Below are 20,443 nucleotides of genomic sequence, written 5' to 3'. Positions count from 1 at the left end.
TTGGTTTTATATATTTTTAGGGAGGAATGAGACATCAATCAAATACATTTAAGAAATATATTGGCTTGCTTCAGAAAGGCAGGACAGCTCAAAGCCGGGGACTTTCAGGCTCTAGGTAAATTTAAACATTTTCTGGTTGACAATTGGTTGAGTTTATCAGGAGACCTGGGATCAATGGAAAGGAATGTTCAGGTTAAGATAAAGGATTGTGGAGATCAAGTATTATTATGTAGAGAAATCTCTCAGATATCAGACTTCAGGGAGAGAGCAGATTGTAAAATGTTTCTTATCAGACCTAAAAGGGTGCCTGACTCTTAGTTGATTATCTCCGGATCTGGAAAGAAATAAAGGAAAACAAAGCGGGAAGGGGATTCTCTATAGAATGTGGATTTTTCCCACAAGAGACTTTACAGGGCAATTTCAAGGTAAGGCAAGGAGATATATTTTGGGGAAAATATATTTTGATTTTTTCCCTTGTTATGCCAGAGTCAGATTGGAAAGTAAGTGACAATATAGAGGGTTAAATAAAACCCATCTGAGGATGGGAATGTATGGTTTGTAGGGCATGACTCCCCAGACCTCATAGAAAAGAATTTGGGCAAGACAAAAAAATCAGAGTTTAGTCCTCATTGCTATCAAGACCATTTAATTAATCTTTCATCAAAGCAAAGTCATCTATGTAAGCACCCCCTTTAGATACTGCATCACCAACATTGGGTAATATTGTTCCCAGTCCAAAGCGAGGGTCAGGCTGTTTATTCTTGCCTCCCAATAACGAGATGCAGAGGAACTGGGAAAGAAGAGAGTTGATTTCTGTTACCAGGTACAGATAACTGGGAGAATGCTGGGAAAATATCACCAGACCAACTCAAAATTACAGTTTTCCAGAGCTTATATACCTTCTTAGCTATGTGTCTGCATGTAAGTTTGTATTTATCTAAAGACATATGTAATTAACTTCTAATCTATAACTAAGATCTGAGAGTCCTGAAGACCTTCCTCTGGAGCCTCAGTAAATTTACTTTATCCACATGGCTCCAGGTGCCAGGGGTGATTACCCTTATTTTATTCATGCTAAATCAAGGAGATTTGGGGAGATCATTTAGACCCCAATAAAACTTGTTTATGGAGGTCTGAGGAGTTTCTTCAGATACCCCAATAAAACTTGTTTAATTCTAAACAGATCCTGTGAAAAATTCCTTCATTATCTTGTTATGCTTCAAGGCCCAGGAATGGCCTAGGCAAAACTCTTGGTGGGCATTTGTTACATTCCATCCTTTGTATAAGAGCACTGGCTCTATCTGCTTTTAATATTTAAATTAACAACTCAGTCAGTGCTGAAATAGTTGTCATGGAGGCCTGTCTGTTCAGCTGTTAGAGAAACCTGGCCTGCCACAATATGCCTTCAAGGTTGCCAATACCTCTTGGCTCTAATCATAACAGTGGCGCTAGGAGACATAAAGATCTCTTGGATATTGTCTCATAATCACCAATCCTAGAAGGAAGTCCTGGGTTGTTCTAGAATTTCCTAGAGATATCAAAAGAACTATGTTTGCAAAATTTTCCTTCTTCAGTTTTTCTTGGAATTTTGATAAATGGTTACAGAAAACTTCTCTCATGAGCTTTGACTATCTATTCTTCATTTAGGCATGACACTTTAGATTTGCTACAGTTCTGACATGGAGGCATGTTCTCCCTGGACTGTTCCCAGGCAATGACCAAATGCAGTTGTGAAGGTAAATCCAGGAGATTTCTTTATAACAGAGAATCACAACAATGGATGATGTTTGCTGGAGAACCCCTCATTGGCCTTGTGAAGACATTCTCAGAGCTGTGCCACAGTATAAAGTCTTGCTACCCAATCCTTGTCTTTCTTGTCCCCTCTTGCTGCTGTTAGACCAGCATCACAGTCTGAAGGTGCTCCTTGCCTACTCCTGCTCTTTGTCCTTCACAGGTGTTTCTACCAGCTTCTTGCAACTTAAGGCTTCTCAGAGACCCTAAATGAACATGCCACTTAATAACTGTACAAAATTCCATTAGGCCCTGGGATTTTAAGGCTATGCATCAGAGGAGGTTTGGCTGAACATTACCTTTAAAGTTTTGCCTACTGAGTTCAATTAGTTTCTCCTTTAAAAGAGATATGTCCAAATCCTAACCCCTGGATACTGTTAAGATGGCTTTATATTTGGGAAAAGTAATGTAAATTACTTTGTAATTACATATAATGTGATTTGTATGTGTAATCAAATTAAATATATCAAGATGAGATTATCCTGGATTTCTGATGGGCTCTAAGCCCAATGATTAGTGTCCTTGTAAATGACAGAAAGGGAGAAGATCATGTGAAGACAGGGCAGAGATTGGAAGGATGTGTTTGCAAGCCAAAGGTTGCCAGGGATTTCCAGCAGCCACCAGAAATTAGAGGAGAGGCGTGAAACAAATTCGCCATGAGAGCCTTCAGGAAAAAACAACCCTACTGACACCTTGATTTCAGACCTCTGGCCTCCAGAATTATGAAAAAGTAAATTTCTGCAGTTTTAAGTCACCAGGTTTGTGGTAACTTTTTATAGCAGTGCTAGGAAACAAATAGTGTTAGCTTTCCTTTGGCAGATTTTACATTTTATGTTCTTGGCAGTTTTTTTTTTTTTTTTTTCCCATTACTAAATGAATTTATGAGATGGTGTTTGTTAAAAAAAAAAAAAAATCCTAATATCAACATGACTGAGAATGTTCTTTGTAATATAAGCACATTGGTCAAATGAATTCTACAATTCACTTTGAAGACTGCTGCAGCCTCACTCATTGGAACTGCTCATCCTTGATTTTCAGATTGTGCAATGTTGCATGGGCTATAAATCTCTGAAACCATCTCAAACTGACTTTGTAACTAAACTCCTTTACAAAATTTTTCTTTCTTTTCTCTTCTTTCTTTCTTTCTTTCTTTCTTTCTTTCTTTCTTTCTTTCTTTCTTTCTTTCTTTCTTTCTTTCTTTCTTTCTTTCTCTCTCTTTTTTCTTTCTTGCTCTCTTCTTTCTTTCTTTCTCTCCTTTCTTTCTTTCTCTCTTTCTTTCTTTCTTTCTTTCTTTCTTTCTTTCTTCTTTCTTTCTTTCTTTCTTTCTTTCTTTCTTTCTTTCTTTCTTTCTTTCTTTCTTTCTTTTTCTTTCTTTATCTTTAAAAATGTTTAAACAATGTAGGACTACCTTTGGTTTTACCAAATGAATGTCTGAAATACAGCTAAGATACATCATAAACCATCTCACTTAAAATACCCTACACATTTAGCCAGTATTTGAGCAGGCATTTTTTAATTTGATAGCAAATTATGACAAAGTTTGTTACAACAAATATTCCAATGTAAGAACATAGATTGTGAAAGGTGCCATTTTGTACAAATGAAGATTTAGATTTCCCTTCTATATACTATTTCACAGGGATTTTCAGAGCTAAGAAACAACATGCATACCTGCAGTGTTTTGCCTCCAGTCAGTTCTCCTCCCCCACATTTTTTAAAAATATAAAGATTGATTGTCACATTGTAGGCAATGTTCACAGCTTAATGCAGTCAATATAAGCTTTTAGAGAGCTTGATCAAACGATTATTTTTTACAGTAATAACTATAATTCTGAAGATATTCCTGAAATATAACACCAGTGCCAATATTACTGGAGGTAGTGATACCACTGGGGAATTTGACGTGCTAGAAAATTGATCTCTTTCTGAACTGAAATATTTTCTTCGCCTTCCTTGTATTTTTCAGTTTACCTGGTGGTGGGATTAGAAACTGCTAAGTTCCTTAATGTAAGCTTGCTGTTTAAAAGTGTGGTAGGGATTGAGAGGAGTGAAAATTAGAGACAGGAATATTAGGAAGGGAATGTTTAGGAGGTGTGAGGCTGCAGGTCCTCGTAAGTGTCTGGAGATATGCATTATCATAGAATCAGAGAATGCTGTAGCTGGAAGAGTCCTTAAGTATTGTTTCTTTGAAGTATCAGAAAGAGAAAATGAAGGTCTACTTTGTGAGAAAACTATGCTATAGATCATCTAAGAGCCAAGATCAGGAAGCAAATCCTTCAACTATATTTAATTATGTGTACAGTTAGTTATAGCCTCCTTCTCACATTAAAGCTTCATACCTCCTGACGTACTGTAAAGATGAGGGGATGCATAAAGTCACAAGGTAAATATGACACATTCCTGACGTTTTTTCTCTATGTAAGATTTGGGGACAATATTTTTGAGTTTTATGTTCTTTAAACTATGTATGTGAGCAAATAATATTCCTTAAAATATATATGCTCGCAGGATAAATAGACTTTGGTTTCTCCATACTGCCTAATATTGTGTTTGTTGATAAGTGTACAGAGAACTGAATCTTTTTATGTTCAGAAACTAATTGGAAACTTTAGTAATTTTGTATTGTCTTAAAACAGGATGTTATTAGCATTGTGACTATAGAATGCGGAATTGTTACCAGAATGTTTGGTTTCTCAGTAAGTGTTTTGCAACCCACATAAGAACTTAAAAAATAAAATAAAATGAAACTGTCATCTTCTGAACTAGCGTGGGTTTAAATATTTTTAATGTACACATTCAAAAATATAACTCATACTTGCATTTCCTTAAACGTTTTGATCTAAACACATAAAATGACTGCATTTAATTCTATTGCCCACAAAAGTGAATTTTCCATCACAAAAAAATATACAATTTCTATTTTACACATAACTTTAAGACATCTTATATTGTATTCAAGTTGTTGGTTAAAGAGAGGAAGTTAAAAGCATTTAGTGAAAACGTAAAAGAAAATTAAGAAAATTATGAATAATCTGAAATTAAGGTTTTAGAGAAATGAAATCCCCAGAGCTTAGCTTAAGCCTGATGGCACAGGTGATGATAAGGGCTCCCTGTCAATGAATATATACTGTGCACCAGCTACTAATTCCGGCCTAAGGACAAAGATAACATTATTATTATATCCACCTAACAATAGCAATGATGTCACCACAAATCGTTGCTGTCACCACAAATAGTGAATGGTAGTTAAGCAGCACTTGTCAATCTTCCTTCCTACTTAGGTAAACTGTTCATGTCTCCACTCTAAGCCAGACCTTCTGCTGTGAAGAAGATTGCATTCTCTCTTACTCACTAAAGGATAACATTCTAGTGGGTGTTTAAAAATTTTTTTTAATTGTTTATGTTTTCACTCTTGACTGGATAATTTCTATTAGCAAGCTATTTTTTTTCTCTCTTTTCTTAAAAAAAAATATTTTGCCTTCACTTCTTGCAGTCTAGCTACTGCCCAAATTCTTTCCTTCTGTAGCAAAAAAAAAAAAAAAAAAGTTTTTGAATGAGTTGCCTATATTTGCTGCCTCCCATTCCTCTCATCATATTTTCTCTTAAACTCACTCTGTGTTTTTTTTTTTCCCCCAGCTACTGAGTTGAAACAGCCCTTGAAAGTGACACAAATGATTTCCGTCTTGCTAAACTTAAAAGTCTTAATCAATCTGCTCCTCATTTAACTTGATATTATATGACACTTTGCTTTTAGGACATATTATTTTACCTGGTATTCTTGCTATTTCACTAGGCATTCATTATTAGTTTCCTAGCAGATTGCTTCTCTTTTCCTGGTGCTTCAACTGCAGAGTGCTCCAAAACTCAGTCCTTGCTATCTTACTCATCTATAATCACTATCCATGTGATGTCATCCAGTTAAATACTGATTATATAGAAATGACATTCAAATTTAGTTCTTCAGCCCAGGCTTTTCTACTGAATTCCACACTCATAAATAGTTGCTTTACTAAATGGCCACACTTGGATATCTAATAGATTTATCAAATATAAAATGCCTAAAACTAAAATTGAAGACTCCCTATTCCAAACATGGTTTATCAGCAGCGTTCCTCATTTTACTTATTGGCAACTATATCCTCCAATTGCTCAAACCTACAACTTTGGGACTCTTGACACATTACTTTCACAACCCATATCCAATCAATAAGGAAATTCTTTTGGCTCTACTTTCAAAATAATTCATCTTTCCTGCTCCACCACTGACATTTTCATGCCATCACATCTCTATACTGCATTGATATAAGAATGTCTTAATAATGTAGTATGTTTGTATTCTATCTTCTTGCACTAGAATACAAACTATAGGATTAGGCATATTTTCTGTTTTGTTCAATGATATATTCCAATAGTTAGAACAGTACTCGTTCTAAACTCAATAGGTGGCTTGAGAATATTTGAAAGAATGATTAAGAAGTCATAGCTGCAGACTTTTATTTCTGTTCTTTATCTCCAGATTTGTCTTGACACACCTATTTATTCTTTCTAAAGTACATAAAATCCCATATAGATTGATTCATTAATTATTGCTTATCAGAGTTGAATGTTAGCATTCATTCCCAACTCCACATTAATGATGTCATGTGGGAGACTTGAAATTGTCATGGTGGAAATATTTATAACACAGCAATTGGCAAACACTACAGTATGTACCCTCCACGTACTGAACAGTTGTTAAACCTTTACCAGCACACTATTTGTTCACACCAGTCCATTCTGTCCCTAATAATATTTCCTAATTAGCAATTATGTTTTCAATAGAAATTTTTAGTTATAGTATAGATGACTGGCTCGAAGGCAAGTATATTCTTTTTCTTAATGTATTTTCTACACAATAAAATATGTATAAAGGTGGAAATTATTTCATATGTTCCTAGTGTCTGGATAGGGTTTCTGGATAAATTAGCAGATATTTGTCTGGGTTGCTGGCTAAATTAGCAGATATTTGTCTTTCAAAAAAAAAAAAATCACTCTTACAAATATTTTGTGCAAGGCATTGGATTAGATTCATACATCAAAACATTAAATGTAGATAGATGAAGGAGTAAAAATTGCTAGCAAATACAAGAAACAGTTAATAAAAACTGATGTTTAAGAGAATTAACAATGATAACAAATATGAAAAGGAGAAAGGAAATTTTCTTCATATTCTCAAATCTATAGTCATTTTGGAATTAACTAGTTTTTGTTTTTCATAAGTAGAAATACTTATTGCTATATGTATAACAGTTTGCTCAAATATATTATGCCCATTATCATTCTAAGCTAACAATGATTCCAAGAGCTTGGCAGGAATAGATAGAGAGTGACTCGCACTCAGAGCAGCTTAAAGGATTTGCCCAGAATCCTGTGGTGAGCTAGAAGCAAAGACCTGAACAGAGGGTTTGGATTTTGTACAGCTTTTCCTTGTGTAGCAGTATCCTTAGAATATTATTTTTAGGATTTTAAAAAATCCAAGTGTATAGATTTCAAATAGAATATAAACTGCTACAAGATAGCTGTTATTATTTTTAACAATAGTTCCATATTTCTTTTTCAATCTCTTTGTACTTTTATGAAAATTCTCACATAAGTACATATAAACTTCTGTTTCTTAGTAACTAGTTCTCTAAATCTCTTATTCTATAGTCCTGTAGGTATTTCCTTTCTGTTGCTGGCTATAAGTATAACTTCTTTTATATTATCTGGGGGAATTTCATTTAATGACAATATTATTTTCTGGATCTCTCTGCTGGATTCCAAAATGCTATTTTTGCTATTGTGACCTAAGGTGAGAGTAAATAAATCTTTAAATAAAATGTTCTCACGAGGTTTTTTTTTGCTTCCCTAAAAGAAGTTCCCCGTGTAGCAATCAGACAAAATATATATTCATTCACAGGAAAATTTAACAGGATACAAATCGCTGATTAACTCTTACTTTCTTTATGCATGTGATTAAGGATCAGAGCAATGATTAATTCCATCTCAACTGCCTATAAGACTCAATTGAGAAGCTTTTTTAAAGGTCCTCATGACTAGCCAGTTATGGAGATGTAGGCCAATTAAATCTGCATCACTGTGTTTTGAGCACAGACATCAGCGAATATTAAAAGCTCCCCAGATGATCCTGATATGGATCCAGGTTTGAGTATTACTAGATGAAGATAAAGCACTGTTTCACCACTTTTAAGTACTATATAGCTAAGGGAAACTTTATGAAATGTAACATTGGACTGAATGCTACTATATTGTCTATACAACAGTTATACAATTTAAGTATACAATTATACAATTAAATTATATAATTTAATTATAACTTTACATTTAACATTTATATAATTGATAAAGATATCAGACACATTAATGCTAGCTAAGTATCTAAATTAGAAAAATCTTCTCTTTAAACAGTTGAAGTTGCAGAGCCCTCTCTACTACAGGGTTAATACAGTTCCTGAAAAAATGCTTTTTGCTGAGCACAAGAAAAGTCTTCTAGGCCATGAGTATGTTTTGTGATAAGAGGAAAAATCTGTGTGGGGAGGCTTAGATTTTAAAGGAAACTTTTGAAAGCACTGAATTGAGAGACCCGAAAGATGACTTTTCCATGGTCCCACTGAACCTCTCTCACTTTGTAAAAACTATCATATTGGCCTGGAAAACCAACATCTTTACTGAACGTGGGAAACATGGCACTATTTTGGTAACACAAAACAAAACAAAACAAAACAAAATCATATAATGAACCCACAGTCAGTCCACTAAAAACACATTATTTATAAAAATGACAAATGCATTTTGTAAGTTGGGTCTTGACTTTAACAGTAGAATATATGATAGTCTCTTCACAGCAGCTATGACTACTATTTAGGTGGCAAAATTATTGGCCTTGACTTTTAAAATATATTTACTGTACAGGAGTTCAAATCACTACTGTACATTCTTTTGGCTGTGTGATTTTAGCCGTGTAATAACAAGGTTCCTAAGCCAAGTTATAAACTTGTATTTGCTCTTTTTCCAAAGTGACGAGAATGGTTTTGGGTCGTACACAATAGCCTGAATCATTGTATCAAATTTTTTTAGCTGTGTGATCCTAAGTAGGTAATAATTTCCTTAACTTTGATCTCTTCATGTGTTAAGCGAGGGAATATTTGTTAACATTATTGTGAGTTTTAAATGAGATAATAGAACACTTTGTAAACTCTAAAATGCTCATGCATTCAAGCTATAATTAATAGCGTTACTAGTGCCCAATACGCAAATTGGATGCAGATTCTAAGAGAGTTATTATGGGGTGTCCCATGGAGCATGAGTTACGACCTACTGTGTTTGAGAAGGTCCTGAGAGATTTTATGGATAAGTTAACAGATAAACCGTGCCATACATTATGTTGAACTTCACTCAACATTGGAGGGATTCCTGAGGAAAAAAAATCATCAGCAAAAGAAGAGCTCTAAAATCATGGGATGCCTTCAGAATTGGATGAATGGATATTGAATAGTAAATATGGAAGGTATAGAAAATAACTGTTGGAAGACAGGTTTGGATCATATTTTTACACATCTATGGTGCCAAGAGGAGGAGTTTGTGCTTTAATCCAAAGGCAAGAGGAAACTGCCGAAGGGTGATGATTTGTTTAAAGTCACGTTTAGGATGAAACAAAGGAACAAGGATTTATTGGGCACCAGACACTCTGTTAGACACAGTACTGCCAGATCCCTATCATTATTCTAATTTTAAATATTAGAAAACTGAACCATAGAGAGGTTAAAAATATGCCCAGGGACATTCAGCCAAGAATTCCAGAGCCAAGCTTCAAACCTAAATCTAGCTGGCTTTAAATCTCTCCATTACTTCATGGGGCCTTTGAGATTAATCTGACAAGTGTGTGTTGAGTTTTTTCGGAATAAAGAGGCAAAGAGGCAGGAAAATCACAAAGGAAGCTCACTCAAGATGTAACAGATGCCTAAAGAGATGTGAGAGGAACTAAAAGTGTTTCATTTTTCTTGTAGTACTTTTTTAGGATCCATTTGCTATTTTCTAAACATTACCAAATGCTATTAGTCATTTATTTATTTTCAATTCAGGCTAATGTAAAGGGGCTTTAATTTTTCTTGAAAATCAAGTAAAAATTCTGAACATTGTAAAAGTAAATAAAAATTTAATATTGATCCCTAAAATGTAGCTCATTTAACTCGCATGGCATTGTTTATTACATGACTCAGCCAAAATGAGAAGATTCACAGGATGTGTGCATTTTGGGGGGCCCCTGGAATTACTCAAGTACCAGAGCAGGTGATAGAAAGGTAAAGTATAAGAGAAAGTCAACTCATCTACCCATAAACATTTTCTTTGTTCTTTCCCAGCTCATTCCAAGAATGTTTGCTTAATAAAACACCTCCCACTTTCATGCTTAGTACCATTTTCAGCTCTAAGGTGATTCTGATAGTCATGAAAAAGACAGCCTATTGTCTCAGCTGTAGTTATTGGTATAGTATTAAATTACTTACTGGAAAAATGGATATGTTAGTCAAAGGGCAGTAATTTGTATTCACTGTTGTTTTCCAAGTATCCTGCCCTGCTAGTCAAGCCAAGCATAGGAACCTCTGAAATTAGCTCCATGTTTCAGAACTTCCCCAAGTCATACCCCTCCTTTGCTTTCCAGGAGATCCAATCTTTTGTGCTGCGCATCTGTCCAGCTCCCTTATCCCAAGAACTAAACCTGCCATTTTCAACCTGGCTGCTTAGCACTGAGTTGCATAGCGCTTCACTGGTCAATCTTCCAGGTTCTTTCTCCCATTACAGACATGTGTTTACTAAACTGATCTCCAAGCTCACAGCTGTCTGCCTGGCTGGCTGCTTGCCTGGATTTCTCAGCATTTCTCAGCCCAGTATCTGTCACTGTGCTCTTTCTTGAAGCTCTATTATTAGCTGAATTATGACTGAGGTCACATCTTACTATCTGTTCATCCAGGTATAACTTCCTCTGTTTATTTTGTCCTAGAAGGCAGGTCAGGCCTAGTTATAGATCCTTTCCCCTCTCCACTGCCCCAATGTAGTTTTGGACAGAATGTAACTCAGAGTTGGCTCAATAAAAAAGATAGGAATGTTTATGGTGATAGCTCATAGGAAGAAATTTGGACAAGCAGTTAAGTTACAAATAAGATAAATGTGTGTTCCCCCCCGAAAGAAGGTAAAACATAGCAGTAGGATTTTCACAACCTAGTGCAGTTTGGGTGCCCGAGAAGACACGTAGATAATTCACGTTAAAAAAGTGCTGTGGAAAGGTTATGGATATGCCGAACTCTCTGATGTTCCATATGCAAATCCTGATCTTTAGAAGATATCAGTCAAGTCAGGGTCTCAGTCTTAGAGAAACTGGGTCCAAGAAATGTTATTGAGACAGGAAGACAAGAACAAGATAATGCTCCAGTTTCCAAACTAGATTGTGAAATGGAGATCGGGTCATAGTTAAACTTCAGATATTAAGATATTAGAACTGGAACTTGAGAATTGGAGAGGCAGTGAGTTGAATTGATAGTGATTCATCTGAATATCAACTAGAGCAGCTTAAATTGTCTCAGGCCACGTCATTATTGAGCCCTAGTTCATGGAAAGGGGAGTCATATATCTAGAGGTTTTTGGCTGTTAATTTAGCTCATGATTTCTCTACTAAGAATATTCAGTATAAACTATGACCAGTACATTTTATGATTAGTAAAATGTTGTAGGAATAATTTTATGAGCTTTCCCTTTTTCTGCATCGTTTATAAATAATTATTGAATGTGTTTTTTACTCTCATATAAACCTGAAATGAAAAGGCCATCTAAGCAGTGTCTCTAAAGTTGTGTGGGAGGCCTATGTGGGAGAAACTAAAATTGTTTTCTCTGCCTTCCATTTTATCATTGGCTTAAGATATGGTTAAAATAAACATAGTCTATTGAGATATGATATTCCATAATGTATGCATCTGTTTATGTGTGTGTCTCTGTGGGTCTGCACAGTATGGGTTACATCTACAATTATGGATAAAAAGAAGTAAAAGCGGTTCTGCTAACTTATAATAGTGCCTTATTATCCACAAAGAAGGATTTGAGACTAAGAAATCAGCTTCATGTCTCTTTTTAATATATAGTTTGGTCTCAGTAGTGTAAGTTTTCTAACAAAGTACATACAGAAGCAATTACTGTAATTTATTGCCATTTAGGAATAGCTCTGATTAATTTAATCTCAATATTTATTGCATTTCTGTTGTTTCAACTTTGTGATAAAGGTGAAAGGTGTGCAAAAATGAAAATACACATTTTCTGCCCTAGAACAACCTCCAATCTAGCAAGGGACATGATATAAAAATTAACTCTGATCACAATGTGGAAAGCGCCAGCAAATTATATACCAAAAAAGAAATACATAGGAAACTGTATGGGCATCAAGCAAATGCGCATGCGCGCACACACACACACACATACACACACACACACACCTCAGAGGATGTCCACAACAAAAAGACAAACCATCCAATTAAAAAATGGTCAAGGAACTTGAATAGACATTGCTCCAAAGAATATACAAATGACCAATATGCATATAAAAAGATACTCAACATTATTAGTCATTAGCAAATGACTAATCAGATGTGAATCAAATCATTTCACATCCACTAGGGCAGCTAAAACAAAAAAACCCTTATACCTTACTGGTGGGAATGTAAAATGGTACAGCTGTTGTGAAAATCAATTTAGCAGTTCCTCAAAACGTTAAACATAAAGTTACTGTATGACCTGGCAATTTTATTCACAGGTATATAGCCAAGAGAACTGAAATATATGTTTATACAAAAACTTGTACACTTGAATGTTCATAGCAACATTCTTAACATCCAAAACTGGAAAGAAGTCAAATGTACATCAGCTGATAAACAGATTTTTAAAATGTAACATATTCATTATAATGCAATATTATTCAGCTATAAAAAGGAGTGAAGTACTGATACATGTTATAACATGGAAAAACCTGGAAAACACTAAGCTAAGTGAAAGAAGTCAGACACAAAGGAAACATATTATATGATTCCATTTACATGCAATGTCCAGAATAGGCAAATCCATCGACACAGAAAATAGATTAATGATAGCCAGAGGTTAGAGGAGAGAAAATACAGGCAGTAACTATTTAATGGGTATAAGATTTCTTTACAAGGTGATGAAAATATTATGGGATTAATTAGTAGTAATGATTGCACAACATCATTAATATGCTAAAAATTACTGAATTGTACACTTTGAAATTGTTAATGTAGTCAATTTTATGTGACATGAATTTTATCTCACTTAAAATTACTGTTTCACAGGCTGGGCACTGTGGCTTATGTCTGTAATCCCAGTTCTTTGGGAGGCAGAGGCAGGCAGATCACCTGAGATCAGGAGTTCAATACCAACCTGGCAAACATGGTGAAACCCTGTCTCTATAAATTTTATAATTTTATAAAATTATAAAAATTAGCCAGGCATGGTGGCGGGCCTCTGTAATCCCAGCTACTTAGGAGGCTGAGGCAGGAGAATCAGCTGAACCCAGGAGGCAGAGGTTGCAGTGAGCCAAGACCATGTCATTGCACTCCAGCCTGGGCAACAAGAGCGAAACTCTATCTAAATATATAGTTTCACACACATACACAAACCCACAGAATTTACCATATAAAGAAAGGAAATGGTACATTCCAAGTAAAAGTAAAATTCACAAAATATAGGCGTTATGTATTCAATGGGCATGTATGAGAGAGTTTTCTAGCAGGATGTTTCAAAAACTAATTTGTGAATTAGTTTTCTGGAACTGGGAAATATTTTGTGGTAGTCTACATGTCAGACTCTTAGCGAAGCTCAACAAGAATTATATGCAAATAGTAGCAAACAGTTTTCCATGCTCTGTTCCATAAAAGAAAACTGGAAAATCCACGTATTTCCTACATTTTAATTTTGAGGTGGTTTTTCATTATTATTCAAACTTGATTAAATATTCAGATGACTTATCCATATTTCTTAGCTGTTATTTCCTTCTAACTTAAAAATGCATTGTAATTCTGAGATTTCTCAATCAAAAATTATATTCCAATATGTATAATGAGCAATATTTTAGTAGACTGAATGAATATATCTATATCATATTAATGTATTTAACTTTAATTGTAATAATACTTATGATAATTCTTTTATGACATTATTTTATTAACTTAAAATTTCTTGTCACCAATTAATAAGAGGAAAGGTTTAAAAATAATAGTACTTTTGAAGAAAATAATTTATAATTCTTTTGGTAATATGTCTAAGCTTTGTTTCTTCATTAAATGGGGTAATCTTTATACATAACAAAACTAAAATGTTATTCACAATGCATATATAAGGTAAAATACATGACATAACTAAGTTAAAGCTTACTTACTAAAGCTTTAATTACTAGAGTAAGCTTTAGTTTAGTTGTGTTATGTGTGTAGAGAAAATTCTCCTTAAAAATATCTACAAGATACTAAAATCTATAGCTTTCCTCAAAATGGACTCACCATTGAGGCTTAGCTACACATTTTATTTTTCTTATCCAGCAGTATTGTTTTTATTTAACGCAGTGATCTTTTTGTTTCTTTGTAATTTCTTTTCCAATCAAATAGCCTTTTAAAAATGGCAAGAGACATTTTATATGTTGGTTTTTAAATTTAGTTTCTGCTGATGCTTATTTACATTTTAAGTGGTCTCTGTTCTGGACTGGGCTATACAATCACAATATGTGCATATAAACAATTTTTGTGTTTTCTGTTTTTTATAGATTCTACAAAGAAATTAAAGGATGTTCTCGAAGAATTCCATGGTAATGGTGTGCTTGCAAAGTATAATCCTGAAGGGGTAAAACTTCTTTTTCTTTATATCAGTTTCATATATATGCTTGGAAGAAGATATTTCTTAATGAAAAATTCTTGGAAAAATGTATGTGTGTGTGTGTGTATATACACATATACGTTATATATGTATGATACAGATGTATATGTGTGTGTGTATATATATGCACACCATAAACCATTTACCATGTACTGTAACATAAACAAAATGAAGTTCATCATGCAGTGCTATTCTAGAAGATATATTAAATGTTGTACAACATTTTTCATTCAAATAACTCATCTATATTGTATGCTTGAAAGAATATGAATCATTTAAGTGTAGTGTTTGTTATTTTCCTAGAAGTCAGGAAACAGCATTGGATAAAAGAGAGAAGGAATATGCTTGGCTCTCAGTCTATGACCCACAAATTTCAATCCAAAATGGATATTGGTGTAGGGGTAGGGAGTTACCCCTTTCGGGCAATTATTTCCTTGACCAAGGAAGGATTTTGTGTTGCTTATACCAGGTCTGTAACCTTAAGGAGCCAACTTGTACAAAAAGGGAGGAATTTTTTTGAATCTTCTATTTTACCTTTTACCAAAAAGCTTAAGATTTCTTGAAATTATTTTCTTATGAAAACTTTGCATGTCTTGTCAATTGTTTTTGAACACTATGCTTGAATGAATGCCTTTTCCTTCCTAATTGTTTAAGTAATCTATTTAATATTAGTTGAGAGATGTTACATGTTTAATGTTTGATCACCATTACTGTTAGTTCATTTGTAGCTTCAGAAGGCAACATTAGGTTGCTTCAAGCTTCTCTTTGCAAAAGATTCTTTTGTCGGGATGTATTAACTAGATAGATTTGTTTGCTGACTAAAATGTGACTTAAATTTTGCGATTATTGTTTCGTTTTTGTATGTTTGCAAGAACAGACTTCTTAGTTATCTTTCAATATTGTACTTCCCTGGGATTTATAGAACTTAATTTTAGTTATCATAACCCTCAAGCTATTCAAATTGTTTTGAAATTTCCTATCAGTATTTCTCATAGTTAGCTATTTTTCATGTCACATATTCTTATTCTCTCTACATTCTGGTACATTGCTGTGACTTTTAAAACTCTTTAGGCTGGAATTTATTTTCTTAAAAAATAAAATTAATATTTGGTGCCTATAAATGATGGAGAAAATAAAGGCTATTTAAAGCCATTACCATTGTTCAGTATTGGAAAAAAAAAATAGATGTTTGACCTACATTTCCCTCATATTGTATTTTTCTAGATGGCATAGAGGAGGGGGAAAATAAAGTTAACAGGTAAACTTACAAAACTGAGAATTTCAAAGCCTAAGAAAGCAGAGTGGGAAAAGTAAAGATGAATTATAGCACTGAATTGCTATAAGAAACAAAAATTGTCATTAGTATTTATATTCACAACAATACTTGAAAACTTATTTGCTTATCTAATCTATATACAGGGATAAAACCTGTTTTTCTCCCTAATGATAGCTGCTGGCTACAAACTCTGTTAAGTGATCTTGTTTGCAAAGCAGCCTTTTTGCTTCAATTTTTTTTTTTTTTTTTATTTATAGGGCTCTCAAAACTTAGTCTTACTGTTATTATATATTTCATGAGAATTATCATTCACCATATGCTGCATTTATTTATTAAGGTAGTTATTAGACACATTATTAGACACACATATCACCCTTTTCAACCGTGTTATACCTTTCATAAATGTACAGATGTATTGTTGAAGCATGTTATTAAAATAATGAACAGCTGAAAAACAAAAAGATCTCATTACAACTCAAGAACAATTCCAAATTAAGAGCAAAACCACTCTCTGATCTTAATTAATTTTGATAACATTTTTCCTTCAGAAGAAAATTTTAAGGTTTATATAACCATTTTAAAAACTAGTATGTATCTTCTAAAAGTCAATCGAAAATAATTAGGACTATCTAATGATGAGAAATAAATCTTTGATTTTGAGAAACAAATCTTTGAGAAATAAATGACCTTAAAGTTCTCTTCAATACATGACCTCATCCAATTTATAAAAAGTTACTCTTACAATATGACAGAATTCCTAATGTCAGTTCACATGTGAAGTTATCACTCTCCATTGGCTTGTTAAGTTGATCCCAAAGTTGTTTGCACTGATGACTAGATAATGATGCTCAATTATACAAGAAAAAATGGACAATTGAGTAATCCAGCCTGAATTTGGAATGATAATTAATTCATTGTTTTCCAAAAGGAACATAGCTTGTATCATTTACATAAAATGTATTTGCAAAAATTAAATTGCTTATCCTCCTACAACATAAAGCTATTTAAATGGTAGATGTACTATTTTGCTCATAATTCCCTTGAATTACTGAATTTTTAAAGTGCTGGGGATAAAAATTTAACCCAAAAAGATGTGACCTGTTGAAGTCTATTTTAATAGAGAAAAAATATTAAGTATAATTTGTGAATGAATCATTTACTTTTAATTCCTATTAAAGATCAGTTGATAATCATTACTTGAAGAAATGAATAAGAGAAATCTAAACAATGGTCTAAAAGATTCTGTAGGAATAAAAACCTTTCAAAGGCCTTGAGATTCCCAAATTAATAAAATTACAAAGTCTTTAAATAAAGAAACTATTTTAAGAAAAGTGAAATAATTTGTCCAAGACTCACCAGCTAGCTCACAACAGTAACCACAACAAAAACCTAATTGACTAGAATCCCAGTTTAAGGCTAATGCCCTGTGCTCTTCACTTCATTGACCAAGCCATAGGGGAGAGGACTGTCCTCTTAGATAGGAAGGAAAAAGGTTAGGGGAAGGCATGGGAAGACATTTCTTTTGTAGTGAGTGTGGCACTTCCCAGTACACATACATGTTAATGACTCATGCCTGACAAGGGGAGAGAGTCTTATTAGTCTCCACCTACTCTTGTGTAAATAATATAATGTTAAGAACATTATTACAAGCTAGTTTGTAGCAGAGATCCAGTCTTAGTGAGATTATTCACAGTAAAACATGGTCAGGCCATATAAAGAGTCTCCTGAGGGCAGTAGAATTTGGTAGTACGAAGGGAAGACAGTTTAGCATGTGTTTTTTTTTTTTTTTTTCTTTTGGTCTTGGACTTCAAGTTCAATTTCAAATTTTTCTACTCACAGCTGAGATATGGGAAGAAAGTGGCAGATGTATATAGAAATATATTTTAATCCTTAAGGGTATGGAGAGATGCTAGGTGTGATGCTGATAGAAGGAAACCTTAGGAATGGGAAATACATATTCAAAATCTAACATACCTTTATATGCATGGTTATATTTCTATTAATCCTCTAAAATATTTTAATCATACTATGTGTGTTACATATTATATTTATCTAATATCGAACAGGTTGCTTATTATATACAAAGATTGATCTAGTCATTGATTCTCACATTTTAGTGTACCTCAGAATCAACTGTGGGGCTTGTTAAAACATGGATTGCTGCCTGCCTCCCCGCTACCCCACGCAGTTTTAGATTCAGTGTTTCTGGGGTGGGGCTCAAGAATTTGCATTTCTGTCAGTTTCCCAGCTTATGCTGATGCCGCTGTTTTGGAACCATGTATTGAGACCTATGGATCTAGGGTATGTTTTAAAATCAATTGTAAACTTGAACTTTTAGCTAAATAATCAGAGATATGAGATAATGAGTATAAATTATCTTACATTAACACATGTATTCTTTCTTTCCTTGCATGCACAGAAACAAGACATTCTTAACCAAGTAAGACATTTTCTTTTCTATTAAAGTCTGTCTTTTCTTTCTTTATTCTGATATGACCTATGAATTTCTCATCCATATCACTGAACTATACTTCTGTACCAATACGATTTCTATAGTATATGAGATTGCCTATAATACTCATAGGTTATAATTGAGTTGAATGTGACACATTCTTTTTAATCAGTCAAAGGATTTGATGCCTTAATAGGAGCTGGTACCTTAATAGACGAAAAGGGTCTCAAGTGTGGCCTTCAGTTTTGTAGACTCTGGAATTAATTTTTCTAATTTCGCCAAGATATATCAGGCTGTGCTATTATACTTTATTTAGTAAAAGTCTTAATTTATTAATTTACCATGGGAAATTTTAAAATTAAATTTAAAATGCAGTGATAAGGCTTTGTTTTGTTTTGTTTTGTCTACAGTGCTGTGATAGAATCTGTGGGGGAAACATAACCAAAGAGTTGTTGATTTTTGCCCTCCTGGGAAGATTATTCAATCTGTTGCTTCAACCACTCTTCCTGAAAATCTATTTTGTAAATTAAGTTTTAGATCAGTAGTTCAGTTGGGTGCACAGAATTCCAACACATTTTCAGGTGCTCTAAATGGATATTTTTCATCACACTAGAGTAGCTATATCAACTGCTTTCGCCACTGTAGAAATATTTCCTACCAAAATGCATGAGTTGTCTAAAACTGTAATGTTGTCTCCTTTGGACAATCTTGTACTAGCTGCTTCTTATTCTTAAATTGTTTGATGGTTTTAATGACAATAGTCACAGTAATTTCATGTCCAACATGTAAGGTACAATTATAACATCAGAATGATACTGGTGGACTTAGATACAGGTCCTACATCTTACAATATCCTATAAAGAGGCACTGGTAACACGACAACTCATCGACTGTGACGACATTTGCTAGCCTCCGTTTCAGAGGATGGCCTTTTCCTGATTTCACCTGTGACTTTTCTGGAAACTTGTTTCCCCAAATATGGACTAAGTAGGCTTTATGACATTTAAGAGGCAATCCCTTGGAGTAAATGATTGTTCTCAAGAATGTCATTCAAGAATTGTCATTCAAGTATGTACGTTTTTAGGACTTGGCTATTAAATGGCTTTTGTTGAGCACCCAACAAACACACCTTTCTGCACAACCTGCATCCTTTCTAGAGGCTCTCTGAAAACTCATGTCAAAATAAGCTCTAGCTTTTGGGGGGGGTCAGCAGAATGAGTTTCTTCCTTTTCCTTGCCCAGTCTTTGTTTCACGTGCAATGACTTAGCAGGCAAGCAATTGCAGTTACAGAATAGAAAGAATTGACAAAACTGAGGGTATTCAAGGGGAGAAGAATGAGAGCCTGCACATGTTACCGCTCTATGTGTGCTCTTTGTCTAGCAGTGTTCTCTGAGCATAGGATTTTCTCCATACATGTTTCCTGTCAGTGGATGTTCCTTGCCCTGAGGCTGAGTTACGCTTTTGTAACTCCGCAGGGGCTTTCTTTATTTGTGCACTTGGTACGCTGTAATGTAGTTTCTCTTAATGTGTATACCCTTTACATTCAGACAATATGCTTTTACCCCTTAGTAAGGAACCTGGGGATTCAAAACCTACCTTTTGTAGTGCTGCTGCCTAAAGTAATATTTTAAATGTCTTTAACAAGGATAATGACAATGATATAATTATTAACAATGATATAAAAACCTTTTTACTGTAAGCTATAATTATCCTTCTAGAACCAAATTCAACCCTTTCCATTATGGAAAGCATAAGGAAAGTGTGACAGAGAAAATATGGTCTGAGGAGTCTGACTGAACTGAATTCATCTTAACCGGCTTTGGATAAGTTTTCTATCTGTCGTTTGTTCACCTATAAAATGAAGAGAGCATCAGCCTTATCGGACTGTTAAAAGGGTTAGATTCTAAACTGTATGTATAATAAATAGCTCTGCATCTTGCACATAACAGGTGTTCCACTAATGTTTA

General features: G+C 34.1%; 1 protein-coding gene across 19 annotated transcripts in view; it reads left to right on the top strand.

The window, feature by feature from the left end:
- Positions 1 to 20,443, top strand: part of DGKB (diacylglycerol kinase beta) — an 832,080-nt gene that overhangs the window by 212,175 nt on the left and 599,462 nt on the right. For 9 of the 19 annotated variants that reach the window (XM_030932051.1, XM_030932042.1, XM_030932050.1 and 6 more), the window contains 2 exons: positions 14,639 to 14,715; positions 18,444 to 18,464. In XM_030932051.1, coding sequence (XP_030787911.1) covers positions 14,639 to 14,715; positions 18,444 to 18,464 — 98 coding nt within the window. The remainder of the gene's footprint in view (positions 1 to 14,638; positions 14,716 to 18,443; positions 18,465 to 20,443) is intronic. The other 10 variants (XM_030932048.1, XM_030932053.1, XM_030932046.1 and 7 more) reach the window with 3 other exon arrangements.

The sequence above is a fragment of the Rhinopithecus roxellana genome, chromosome 6, assembly GCF_007565055.1.
Source record: "Rhinopithecus roxellana isolate Shanxi Qingling chromosome 6, ASM756505v1, whole genome shotgun sequence".
Classification (NCBI taxonomy): domain Eukaryota; kingdom Metazoa; phylum Chordata; class Mammalia; order Primates; family Cercopithecidae; genus Rhinopithecus; species Rhinopithecus roxellana.
The sequence above is the reverse complement of the archived record's forward strand: the minus strand, read 5'-3'. Positions and strand labels throughout refer to the sequence as shown.